At 37.4% G+C, this 13,794-nt stretch overlaps 2 protein-coding genes across 2 annotated transcripts; both read right to left on the bottom strand.

The window, feature by feature from the left end:
* Positions 1–409: 409 nt before the first annotated feature.
* On the bottom strand, positions 410–13,520 carry LOC108724890 (tubulin polyglutamylase TTLL4). Its single transcript, XM_018451587.1, has 4 exons — positions 13,477–13,520; positions 4,965–5,024; positions 2,044–3,138; positions 410–1,769 (listed from the first exon to the last, which is right to left on the bottom strand). Coding segments are annotated over exons 1-4 (1,746 nt in total). The 5' UTR covers positions 13,479–13,520; the 3' UTR covers positions 410–1,180.
* On the bottom strand, positions 8,380–9,823 carry LOC108724893 (enhancer of split mbeta protein). Its single transcript, XM_018451590.1, has one exon. The coding sequence runs from the start codon at positions 9,530–9,532 to the stop codon at positions 8,915–8,917; it is 618 nt and encodes a 205-aa protein (XP_018307092.1). The 5' UTR covers positions 9,533–9,823; the 3' UTR covers positions 8,380–8,914.
* Positions 13,521–13,794: the final 274 nt, after the last annotated feature.

Below are 13,794 nucleotides of genomic sequence, written 5' to 3' on the forward strand. Positions count from 1 at the left end.
AAATTCATGAATAATGAATTTTGCGGATCCTAAAGTTTTTATGAGTATCTTTAACAATCTTTTACAACATAGTCATCATGTTAAAAAGACATAAACAAATAACCTTTTTCTTACCTTTATGCACTTGATATCTTGACTCTTCACTTGTGAAACCTGTTTGTGAAATTATCAAGTTAAAACCAAAAATATTTGCAACAAGTTGTAATTCAAATTTTAAAAAGACTAAATGTAAATTTTGTACAATTTTCATTTTTTTATAATAAAATAAAAATGAACTTGTATCTCTAAAATAATTGCAAATTTATTATATCCTAGATAAACAATTTTTATTTGAGAAATCTGTTTTTAAACGGGAAAAAGAGGACAAAATTATTAATTCGCAAGGGATGGCTAATAATACGGCGTTAATAATCCCGCGCCTAATTAATGAAAAATTGTTTATTAAAGTCAAATTTCATTACAATAAAGTAAATTCGCACAACCGTGGAAAAAGGCACATAATGAATTTGGTCCTTGGTGAACCAATGGACATGGAAATGGTACGTTTACCCGTATACAATAAAGCGCACATAGCATGTGAAACAAAAAGGATTCCACACGATAAGGCGTCAATAACGGGAACGATGTCGCAACTCTATATTCTTTTTTTATGTCGGTACCATCGTTATAAAATGACGTATGAAAAGAAAAAGATTACTATCTAAAACAGTGACGCGCAACCTTAAACTTTAACCCTTGAACACCACACTATTTTCGCCACACATGGGTTACGATAACCCTGGAGTCTTCTTTTGCTTTTATTCCGGGATCTAATGCATTAATTTCAACTTTTTTTTTTTAATCGATACAACAGACAGTAAGGAAAAAGAATATATAGATAAGAATATCATAAAACTTCCGGTAACCAAGATATTTTGAAAAAAAAAGAAAGAAATTTTCAAAAATCGTTGTTTTTTCAAACGGACTGGGTTACCGTAACCCAGTCCGTTTGTGGTGTTCAAGGGTTAAGAGTCACTTTCAAAAATGGATAAAATTTTGCGGGCTGCATGTTTATTTCGTTTGGATAAAATAAAAAATAATTTTATATTTTTGGCTATAATTCGGCAGACCACATTCACAGGTAGAATAAATTCACAGGTGAGCAGCTTGCAGCCCGCGAACCGCAGGGTTCATCACTGATCTAAAAGATTTGTTCTAAATGATACTTAGTCTTACACAGCTTTTGCAATCGAGAGATTCCACCCTCCCGATTATCACTGTACTTGGCCTCCCACGCATCAAATAACATATTGTAGTATCTTGGAATATCAAAGTACTGCAAGTATTGGTGACTGGTGGTAGTAGGAAAAATCTTTTCAAAATTTCCCAACTGTGTTAACTCGTCCTCATACGTAATCAAATGTCTTACATCATCGGGAGTAAGATCATCGATTATTTCATCCAGATAGTCCTCCCGATTTCTCAGATTCGAGTACAAGGATTGCTTATGACGTTCCTGATAGGTAAAGGTAGCTCGATGCAGTCTGTAATCTTGGCACACCGGATCTAACTGATATCTTTGGGCTAGTTTCTCCGCTTCCTCCGCCGGTATGCATGTGGGCAGTTGGTATCCGGCCATATTAAAGAGGTTTCTAATGAGGGGCCCCTTGACCGCGATGTCGAGAGGCGAGGAAGACTGTAGAGAGGGTGATATGTTCACCTCGAGTAACCACGGCTTTCGGTTCTCGTCCAGAATAATATCGATGCCAAAAAGTTCATAGCAACAATACCTTAGGATTTAACAAAATACACATTAGAAAGATATTGAGTGGAACATATGAGCAAATTAATCACATTTCAGCACACAGGAAAACGAACATTCTATATTCAGCATTCTAAAATCTTGTAAAAGAAATTGTTCACAACATATTTAAATTTTTATTTTTTTTATCATTTAATTTTTGCAGTAGTAAAAATCTAAAAATATATTAGCATTAAGTGCACAACAATAAAAAGAATAATTAATTTTATGAAAAACAAATTCAACGATCGTAGAAATCTTACCTCGAAGATGTATTGGACCTCGTTAGAGTGTTGATAGAAGATTCGCCAGCTATCATCGTCTTGATGACTATGTCCTTTATCGATTTCCATATCTTGGCAACATTTACGTTTTCTTGCTCGAGATAAGACCACAGGGTTTTCAGGGTCCATTTGTGCCCGGTGCTAGAATCCACAGAGTCGTTGTTGGTGTAAGTCGCGCTAGTCTTGTTGATGCTGTAGTTGGTGAGATGCATGAAACGATCGCTGAGGTAGTTAATGTCGTCGTTGTACTTGACGGAAGCGAAGCGTACAAGGCCGTCTGGATATATATAAACCTTAAGTGGATTAAAGCTGGTGACAAACACGTAGAGTCGCAGATCGAACTTGGCGCCTCGTATTAGCATCGGCCGCGACAGATACTGCTGCACGACGATGGCGCGTTTCTTTGGTATTTGGGACCAGCGATGGACTACACGGATTCCGGTGCCACGGGCGGACGCCGGCGGTTTGATGATCCATTTCTCTTTGCCGCCGTTTTTCTCCCACACCTGGCGGAACATACGCATATCCTGAGGTAGCACGTAGGTGCGCGGCACGAAGCTGAATTCCCGTTTGCCGTACTTCATCATCATCCGGCTAAGATTGCGCCATAGCCGATCCTTCCGGCCGATCTGGAAAGTGCCGGGAAAATGGTTGACCTTCTGCGATTCCTTCAAACTCTTGTAGGAGATGGACTTCATGTGTTTGCCCCAAATACCGCACCAATATCGACATTTCTTCATTAACCGGTAACCGGAATTCACAACGGTGCGACGCACTAATATCGGTGTTACTGTAGTCAGGTGCCACTTAAGATGTCTCGTCACTTCGTACGGCAGCGCCGAGCTAGTCTTGCTGTCAAACGACTGGAAGACGACGTAAGGTGGCACATTATCGAACAGGCTCCTGCGGAAAGGCAGTTTGTTCTGTTTGTCACCATCGATCGACAATAGATCCCCGTCGATATCGAGGTCAGGCACGCTCTCCTCATCGTACTGAGTCTCGGCACTATCAGTGCTGCTCGCAATGCTACTAGTTTCGTGCTGATTATATACGATTACATCCATCTCGAATAGCCTGCAACACATGGGGGGAACAAAGGATTCGTCATGACGCACGGCAATTTAACTTGACACTTCGAGTGATTCAACATCCTTTACATTTGTATATCGGTATCTCTTTAACTCTTGAACAATCTTGTTTCAAATAACGGCAACAGCGAATCGATGCAATTATGTAATTCGTAATCGTAGAATCATGTCGATTCGCTGCCGTCGTAATGTGAACGTCTTTAAACAATTAAGGTACCAATGAATACCGTTAATACGGTACAGAATACCGCTACCGAACATCTCTAAGAAGAGGAATTGTTAAAGATGAACGGCTTGTCAAGAACTACAATTGGCTGAGCTTCATGTATACACATGTCGACTTAATTACCGAGACATTGCAATCATATCTTTATTGTTATAAAGAGATGCTTATTGGAAATTTTCACTGTGATTACAAAGTGTGACCAGTTTCCTCAGATCTTAGGGGCATAATTAAGCAGCATCGCAGTGATCTCATATACTGATATTATAAATATATTGTCGGATGTGTGTATGTATGTGTGTGCGCGCGTGTGTGTGTGTGTATGTAACCACAAATTATTAGTAACATGAAACAAGCAGCTGTTAAAATCGATTTACTTGTGTCACAGTGAAGAACAAGATTAACATGTTAAACTCGATTAAAATTTAATTTCGCCGGCAGCCACGTTAACTTGAACTTTTCTCTTCATACTCTTTAAATCTAAATCAGTGGATAATCACTGATATCAGCCAAGTATACTACTGGTAATCAGTGAATTAAATGTGAGATTCCTAACCTAGCTAATCTTTATTATGTGATCTAACAAACCTTGTTTTAGTGCTTAAATTCAATGAATATGATATTGGAAAATTGAAATTAACGTGCAAATATCAGTATTTTAGTTATATAATGCTCAAACATTCTTTCTTTTTAGTTGAACTTCACTGATTATCAGTGCCAAATATACCACTAGGTAATTAGTGACTATCCACTGATTCAGATTTAGAGAGTAATTTATCGCTAGATTCTATCTCAAATCTTATTTAACATACATAACTCCACAATATAGAACACTCAACATAAACAACTCCACAATGCAGAAATTGTTACCGTTACCTAAATTTTTTTAGTTTATTTAAAAAATTTTTAAAATAAGTTACATCAATTATTATGGAGAAAAATTACAAAAATTCTTACGAAACATACTTTGGATATTTTTGGTCATTGTATATTTGATAAAAATATTAATTTAAACATTTGATGTAATTTTTTAAGAAACATATACCTCACAAAAATTCTTGCAACTTATATTTTGGATATTCTTGGCCATTGTGTATTTGGTAAAAATATTGATTTGAAAATTTCATGTAATATTATTCTTGAGAATTATATGCATGTCTCACAAAAATTTTTACAAAATTTTTACTTTGAATATTTTTGATCATTATGTATTTGACAGAAACACATGAAAATTTAATATAATATTTTTCTTGAGAAAAAAAGAATAATCCGTTGAATTTACATTCCTTAACTCATGATCTTCTGAACACGTTTGATAAAAAGTCGTATAGTAAGACGTCAATATATGATGGGAATTATAAAGAATGAAGGTCACGAAACTGAATGATGTAAAACATAAAGCCATAAAATGTTATTATTGCATTGGCAATTACACCGCTAAGTAATTTCTGCGGCTGCGAGACTGATTCTAGATCGAATAATGATGCTTTGCGATCGTATCAATGCATGACATAAACATCTTAATACACGGATTAGAAAATAGCGCGTGCACAATCATGAAGGAGATTTGTAAAAGAAAAGGTACGTACCAATCTGTATTGTTCAAACGCCAGCAGCTACCAGCATTATGACGACGCGGCCACAAACACCTGAAACATAACAATTAATTCGCGATTATTACAATTGCCGAAAGATAATAATGGATTCTTAGAAGGATATCCTTCGTATCTCTCATTGATAACAAGGATTAACATTTCTTTGTAGCATGCATGGGAATTCGTGGAGAAAACATTTCGAGAAACGCACGCAAAAACATGGAGGTAATAATATCTTCTTAACCGATCTTATAAAAAAGTCTGCTGGTGTGTAATTGCGAAATCGTGAGGTTAAATACCGCGAAAAAATAACAAGAATATTTACACCATAGCAATAATTTACATTTCGATAGACCACTACGGATAACTTACAAGTCAATTCAAAGATCGTTGAAATTTGAACTGCCAACAAACGTTAACTTGCATTTCACAATCTTATGCAACTACGTTCATCCCAACTTTCTAAGCATATTTTCAATATTTCATACATGATTAGAACATTCGTGTTGCGTTAGTGCATCCTATGTTCATTTGATGCATCTTATGCTTGCTTTTATTCCATTTATTCTTATATTATACTTTATTATTATTTAAAAGTCCAACAAAGATATAAAAAAATAATTCTCTAGTAGCTTTTTTTGATTACTTAATTCCTTTAACACGCTTTAGCTAATTCTATTGAAAACAATTTTGTTAATAATTTGAACACAATGTTACGTCTCGTTAAACTTGTGAATCAACTAGTGGCTTGTATAATACATCCTAATAATTACGAGTGCAATCATTCGCATGCGAGTATCGCGCCTGTCAATTGCACATTGCGCTTGAATGAGAAGTCGGTACCACAACACCGTTTGTGAAACGATAGATATATTTTGCCGTATGATTGTATTTTTAAAGAGACAGTATTGTGGAAACAATTAAAAAAAAATTACTGCTGTAATTTATTCTATCCTAGAAACTTCGCTTGTCTTATTTTTCATTCGTGGACTAACTTTTTTTCCTGAAATTTGTCGTAATTTTCTATTTGTAAAACAATTTGAAGAACTAGTCTTCCTCTTAATGGAGGAAAAAATATCATCTCCAATATGATAATTTCCCAAATTCTTCAACGAGATATTGTCTGTAAAACACGATAAAAGATAAGAACTCCGAGATAAGAAAATATTTATTTTATAGTAAATTCTTTACAAGCATTAACTTATTTCGCACGATTAACAGTCATAAAACTAAAGTTACGACACTTTCCCTTTAATGATAAGTTTGCAGGAAGGTACAGGGAAGGTAGAAGAAGATACATTGCAGAAACCATAAAATGGATAAGCTCGATGATAGACATCAAGATGCAGATGTGCGCATGCGGCGGTTGAATATAAAAAGCGAGAGCTGTCAATTAATTCGCCGCCGCGAAACGCATGTTAAGTAAATATGCCGGCCACCGTGTGGCAATTAAATACTCGTTATCGATCGCGCAGTCGCCGGAACACGGTAGTGCATTAATCGGAAAGTAAGACAGGGGACTCGCGGAGAAGAAAGAGTTAATTTTCTTTCGTGGCCCACTTACGTAAAATCAAATTAACGCGATGCTTTAAAAATACAACCAGAACGGAAGACTCGAAAAAGTGTGAAAGCGTCGCGCCCATCGATTGTCACGATTGATCGATGACTTTTGGAGCAATCCATCCGCTTGCTCTGCAGATTATTCCTCTTTTTTAAATATTAGATCATGATTCCAATTCATGTAGAAAAAGGAGACTATTCGATTCATTTTAATGACACATGTTAATTAATATCGGAGAGAACTAGAGATTTCTAAAATTAATTCATGAGGTTTGGGTCAAACTGGAAAAAAAAAAAAAAAACCAGAGCAAGATTACTCTTCCTGTGGAGTGTGTGTACGAAACAGACATTGTGTTTTTGACGCCCGTGGAGAATGAGGGAAATTGATTAAATCGTGTTTTAAGACTCGGATGCAAGAAAGCTTTCGTATTAAGTCGCATAAGACGCATTAATATTCATGTGTCAGTTTCGCCACCTCCGGATACGGTACCTGGACGGTTACGGCAGGTGACAGGCGGTTTTCGATTTCTTGCAATGTCGCATGGCGCGATTAAAGCCGTCGGCCAAACATTGTAGCCTTTTGCATGCGCCGAAGGTGACTTGCTGTAGTGTTTTCGTTGCAGTGCTGTGCAATTTGAAGCGATTTAATCTTGTTGCATCCCCTGTACCGTAACTTCCGTGATTTTTTGGCGATACAAGAAATGGCCAGATCGTGTCTTTATAATTGGATATGGACATAAGAGTTACGAAAATATAATGAAATATAAAATACATTTTCCGCTTTTTCTTTCAACGACAAACTACGTCTTCCATTATTTATAATCTTAGTAATTTTATAATAAAGCCTTGCGCTCGTAAGATGTATTTAATGCCAAAATTCCGAAGTTATATCGGTCTCGCGAATATTTATGTATCATATATATGCACATACTTGATTTATTTTATATAAAATAAATAAGATATCCCAGAACAAAAAAGATAACTTTTTATCTATAGACTAAACAATTAATTTCTTAATCGCGAAAATACCATCTGCGATATATGTCTAACCTCGACCGTTATTTTCAAAATTTATTAATAAAGTAGAAGATTAATTAAATCCATTGAACAATCAAACGAAATCTATTAATAAATTATGTGAATTATTTTTGTATATGCTGCTAAATGCTTTTAAATAAATTAATAAATATCTAATTAAAACGAATCGATGTAAATATCAATATCGATTCTTTCTTATTTTTTTAATATTTTGAAATGTATATGTGATTCTTTTGCTATTATCAATAACAGCTTTGACACTTTTTTCTTTTTGCTTTGTTTAATTAACTTATAATTTGCACAAATATATTAAATTTGTTAATCGCAAAATACGGTTTGCGACAAACTGTGTATACGACATACATATCTAATTTTGATCGTTACCTTCAAAATTTAATAATAAAATATAAGATTAATTAAATCCATTTGAATCGAGTAAAATCTGTAAGTATGTTAAATTATGCAAATTATTTTTGTATAACATATTCTACAAATGCTTTTTTAAATAAATTAATAAATAATAGAATTAACGAATCATCAGAATAAATGTCAATCTCAACTTTTGCTTTTTTTACATTTTAAAATATATTTATAACTCTTTTTATTATCAATAGCTTGAATGTAAATATTAATTTATTATTAAATAATTAAAAGCTGCAACAGATATTTTCTCTTTTTTTCGTTTGATTGACTTATAATAATTTGCACAAATAGGTATATTAAATTTCGTGACATGATAAAGTTACGAATTTAAATTCTGTAATATAAATAGGAATGTACTCTTTGAATGAAGTAACGCTTATCGCGCTGTGTCATATAGCCTTTTCATATATCTATGATTCTGTCGTTATAAGAAGATTAATAAAGAAGAGAAGGATGCGGAATATATTGTGGGTGGTGATTCGATATCGTTTATCATTGAAACAAGACGTTTATTGATGATGATGATGATGATACTGCCCGACGGCCTCAACAGAGACGCCGGACGGCATTACGTCGAAAAAGGTTCTTAAACATAACAAGTTAACATCTATATAATAGTCGCTATGTTTTACAAGAAAATAGTCATCTCAGGTACAAAATGGAACCCTATCACAGACGTCACTTAAAGCTTTAATCACCTATGTACAATGCGACCGAGTAAACCGCGTAAAGAAGTAAAAGTTCTCAAAGAATTCTCAATGAGACTTCGTCAAAAAGTTTCTTTTGGAAGACAGCGATTCGTCGTTTTTCTCCTGGTGCTATTCAGCGGGAGGATCCTTCGTCATTGGATTGTCCGTCTCGATCACTTCGAACGTCCGCTCCGGAGATCTCAGGATGGTGTACATTGTCGTTTGATTGCCTCATCACCAGGGTCTCCAAACTGCGTTGGAAGACTCCGAAGACTCACCGGAGGAGCTCGCGACACTGACAGGGCTCTGCGGAGGAGTGTACACGTTCTGGGGCACGTTTGTCTGGCCCGTCGGCGCTTGAGTCGTTGTCGTCGCAGCTGCCGAGGTTGCCGTCGGCAGCGCATGCTTGGTACCAGCTGGACCCTCTAGTCGTCGAAGGCAGCCACCGAGATGTCGCATGAGCTGAGCACCCGCGGCGGGATGCACCGCTGCAGCGACCGGCGTCGATAGGAAAGTTGACACTTCCTGGGCGCACTGGGTGAAGCCATCGCGAAATCGGTCGGCGTAGCTATTTTCCGGCGTGAGTGTGAGTCTCCTGGCAGCGCGTAGCGTGTGAAGATGACGCACCGTCAACTCGAGGATATCTGCCTTTTCCAACTTCGCCACGTTTTCACCCTCGGCTTGCAGCGCGGTCACCATCAGATCCTTCAGCTCGTCCAGGCAACGATTGATACGAGCACGTCGCTTGCGCTCCAGCATCGGCTTCATCACCTTGCGGTACTGATAAGTGCGCGACACTGGTTCCTCGTACTCCATGCCGCTGACCGGCGTGTAACCCGTGTGCGGTGACATGATCACACTTTATATTGTCACTGGTCACAAAACAAGAGATAACTGAGTCTAGTGAGAGTGGATTCTTCTGCGGATGTCCTGCGTTGATCCCGGGCCGAATCACCGATCGACGATTCGATCAAGGCTCTAGGGGAATCCGCGGTGTTCTCTTGTTAACGTGTATCTCGTTAACGTATAATCGGTTCGAAATCAAAAGCACAATCGAAAACGTTGGACGTTTATATTACTCTCTATTCGAACAGTACTGTCTCGCTGTTCTCGGAGTGCCGAGAGTGCGTCTGAGTCCGTACGTATTCGTGACGGTTCTGAAGCGCTGGTGGGGTACAACCCGTTATTTATATGCCGCGTGATACCCCACCCGTGCCGCCGTCGTCCTGCGCCCCACAGCTGGGTGACGGAGGGGTCCGAGGGGCACGGTGTGCTGAACCCTGCAGCCCGCGTGCACGGCCAGCCAGCAGCAGCCGTGGCGTATCGTGGGAAGCTCGCGGGCCGGAGCGTTCCCACAGATCGGGGGGCCTGTTGGGGCCTGCACAGGTTCTGTGCCGCTTAACGCCTGCCGGGTCGAGGAGGGGGGGCCCTCCTTGCGAGCGAAGAGTGCGAGCGTGCGCGCGCGCGCGCACGGGAGGGGACACTTCGCTCACCGAGAAGAGAACACACCTGCACGCGGTGCCCTGGCACGACACGACGCGCCAAACCGCGCCGAGAAACACGGGCGAGAGGCGAGAAGAGGAGAGCACACGCCACGACGCGCGACCAGCACGAGGACGACTCGCGCGATCCGTCGCGCGGTAGAGCGGCGCGAGCCTCGATTCTCGCGCCGGAGGTAAAGATTATCGCGATTGAATCTACGAAGGATGCCGCTTCGCGAGGATGCAGGCTAGATTGAAACATAGTGAGAGAAAACGAACTTTCTCGCGATTTCCGAGTCATTTGGAGATATATCATTTGCCGATCGTTTGTAATTTTCAATGACTGATATGCATTCTGTTATACGAAGATGTTATACACTTTTATTCAATATCATACAGATGGAACTGATTTTGCATATAATGTAAAAGATAAGGTGGTAACTTTAAAAGTTACTCACTGCAAAACCATCAATTTAGTGATTAACCATAGCTAGAAAAATACAATTTTTATCATCAGATTAAGCCTAATCAGAAGTTAATCAGAAAATGAAAAACTGGGACTAAGAGATGTATCTATACTTTACAATCGCGCGTTTTCACCCAATTATTATATATTGAAATATCAAAATTTACAGAAAACTGTTTGTAAGAAGAATATTTATTCGATCGCGCCTGCGGACTACGATAACGATGTTTTCAATCGGAGAAACGATATTTATAGGACATCTAAACACCGCTGTTGGTTCGCGCATCCGCGCTCGAGGCGCATGACACTTGTTGATTTACGTCGAATTACCACCGACGTGGTGCACGTGCACGCGCGTGTCGGCAGCACTCCCGGCACTTCCTCGGAGTGAATCACGTCTTGGCGAGCAACGTCGTGTCGCGGACTGGACCATTTCGCGTTCCTCTTCGTGTGGAACAATGGAAATAAACATCACGTACGCGGCCCGCCCACGCTTGTTTCATCGCGATTATACGAGATCATCTGTTAAATTGCGTCCTCTGTTGCATTACGTCATACGAATCGCTGAGAACGTATTATAAAAATTTATTTGGGAAAAAAATTTTTAGAAAGTTTTAATGAATGAATCTCTTCTACATGGCAGCTCTATCTAGAAAGATAACGGATAGTGTTACTGGACGAATTTGGCCAGAAACACTCTTCCGCGTGGGAAAAAAATTCTGTCATCTTCTATCTTATCTAGTTAGATCACTTTTCTATTCTGCAATAAAAAAATTCTGTGAACGTATCCAGTAGGTTCTCTAAATTTTTTACTATAATTAACCTATGATTTCTTCCTGCTCTTAAAAGATTCGCGTGAAAGAACTTGAGAGAATTTTGCATATATACCACTCGAGATCAGTCCGATATTATAGAGAATGTCTCGAGGGTTTCTGACAACCGGTTCCGGTGCAATCGGAGCGGGGCCCAGGAGCCGATGTTTTGAATTATAAACGTACGTTCTTAATGATCCGTCCATTCTCGGACTCGGACGGGCCTTGCTTGTGGGACTTAACGAGGTGTTTAGCCCTTTTGGAAGCCGATATTCCAAACAAGGCCCCGCTGAGTGGGCCGGTCGAGTACGTTTACGAGCCGTTGGGTCTAAACGCAAAAGTAGCTAGTCGCTTCGGAGGCGTCCGCGCGCGCGCGATCCGGATATTACCACGATGTGTCGTCTTCATAAAAGGAAAAAGAAAAATCCGCTTTTTCAGGCATGCGGTCGTCGCTTAATCGCCGATTTGTTCGTGATTGCGATAGAAATTGATACCAGTGGAATTTCGTCATAGAAATTTTTAGGATTCGAGAAACTCTGCTCTCGGAAGAGGTTCGCCATAATATCTTTGTAAGTGAGAATCTCCGACGGTCGAGATAAGTCTGTCCTCGATTTTAAGAGGCTGCGTTAATCACTAAAGCTCTTCACAAAAAGATAGTATGAACTTAAAGATAATATTTTAGAATACCTAGTTTGCTGACAAGTCCACTTTTTGGGATTGCCACAGAAAATGAATTTAAAAATTCCCTATCTTTTTCAGGTTTTCCAGATGAAAATAGAAAATTTTCCATGACCAATATAAAATATCTAAATTTTAACATTTAGAATCAAGTATTGTAGGAAAGCTAGAGAGAGAGCCTACATTATTAAAAACAACGCAAAAGAAGTTTAGTAACATAATAAAATTTCAAGCCAACAAAAAATAAATTAATATTGAAAAAAAAAGAATGTAGTTAGGACGAAAAAGAGCGATTAAATAAAAATACTGAATAAAATATAAATTTTAGTTATTTTATTAAAATCATTTAAAATGCGTAAATTTTGAACGTATTTGACTATAAAAAAAAACGTCAGATATAATATTTAAAAAATTAAAACAATTATTTTTTTGAAACGAGAGCAGTTTAAAGGAATTGTTAGCAAATTTCAAAATTTCAGACTTTTTTACATTTTCCCCTGACTTTTTCCGGTTTTCCAGGTCTGTAGCAAACCTGACTATTTTCTCTTTCTCTCTTTTGAACGAGACTACTAAATGTTATTCTCTCTGTCAATATTTAAGGCGGTTCTCGCGCTACTTCCTAGTCAATAGACAGTTTATTCATAATAATATGTAAAATGATTAAAATAATGGAAGATTAATAACAATATCTCATGCCGTTATACATAATTATTGTTAATTTTATGTTATTAAATATTTTCAAAATGACAAAAGTTGTAAGATGCTCATTTGATGTACACGATGCATCGTCCATTTTTTATATTCTAGCTTTCTTCATTAAAGTAAATTTTTTGTAAACTGTACGATCAGTTTAAATGAATCTTTACGAGAACAAACTTAAATGTTTACTTTATATAATTATAACGATTTTTAAATTGTTGTCTTATACTCAATTTAAAAGAGAATAATTACAGAATAAAGTTATACCTTCAACTTGTAATATAAAATTCTATAAATTTACAATTAAATATCTTCAAAATGGTACGGTAAAAGTCAATGAAATTTTTCTAGATATTATTGATATTATTAACTTTCGTATTACATGTATATTATAGACTTGTCTTATATTTCATCAAACGTGAGAACCTCTTTAACAATGAGAAATAATAAAAAAATGTGAAACAATCATAATTCTGTTATAAAGATAATATTTTAAAATAGTTTATCGTAACAACAAAGCCTACTTTCTTTCTTCAATTCCCTTTTAAATGAGATATTACTAAATATTATTCTCTTAGTCAGTATTTTATAGCAAGAAATAATATAAAAACATGTAAGTGTCGTAATTCTATGATAGCCGTTAGATAAAATTTTTCTTACATCGTTTTCAGCGGTTATCTTCGTTTCCGTACTGCACAATTATACTGATCGAAACACTTCTCTCGTTGACATTTAACTGCGATACAAGAGGTTTCAACGAAACAGTCTCAAAACGCTCGCGACATATATGTATCTGCTTATTCTGGCGAAATGCCAGGCTTCTAGATATGCTTGAGCAATTTCATTTTAGTCCATGCGTGTGTCACGTATTTATTATTAACCCTCTAGTAGCAAGATGGACTTTCGGAATATATATTCGGGTCCAGTCTTTTTTATTTAATCAATATACAAAATAGTTTCGAAAATAATAACTGCAAA

The sequence above is a fragment of the Mycetomoellerius zeteki genome, unplaced genomic scaffold, assembly GCF_001594055.1.
Source record: "Mycetomoellerius zeteki isolate Tzet28-1 unplaced genomic scaffold, Tzet1.0 scaffold312, whole genome shotgun sequence".
In the NCBI taxonomy this organism is placed as follows: domain Eukaryota; kingdom Metazoa; phylum Arthropoda; class Insecta; order Hymenoptera; family Formicidae; genus Mycetomoellerius; species Mycetomoellerius zeteki.

Excerpts from the sequence above, each read along its gene's own strand:
- LOC108724890 (XM_018451587.1), bottom strand. Across the intron at positions 3,139-4,964 it reads CGTTTGAACAATACAGATTG|GCTATTCGAGATGGATGTAA; the intron begins GTACGTACCTTT and ends CATGTGTTGCAG. Across the intron at positions 1,770-2,043 it reads AGGTCCAATACATCTTCGAG|GTATTGTTGCTATGAACTTT; the intron begins GTAAGATTTCTA and ends TTAAATCCTAAG.
- LOC108724893 (XM_018451590.1), bottom strand. The coding sequence starts at position 9,532 with ATGTCACCGCACACGGGTTACACGCCGGTCAGCGGCATGGAGTACGAG.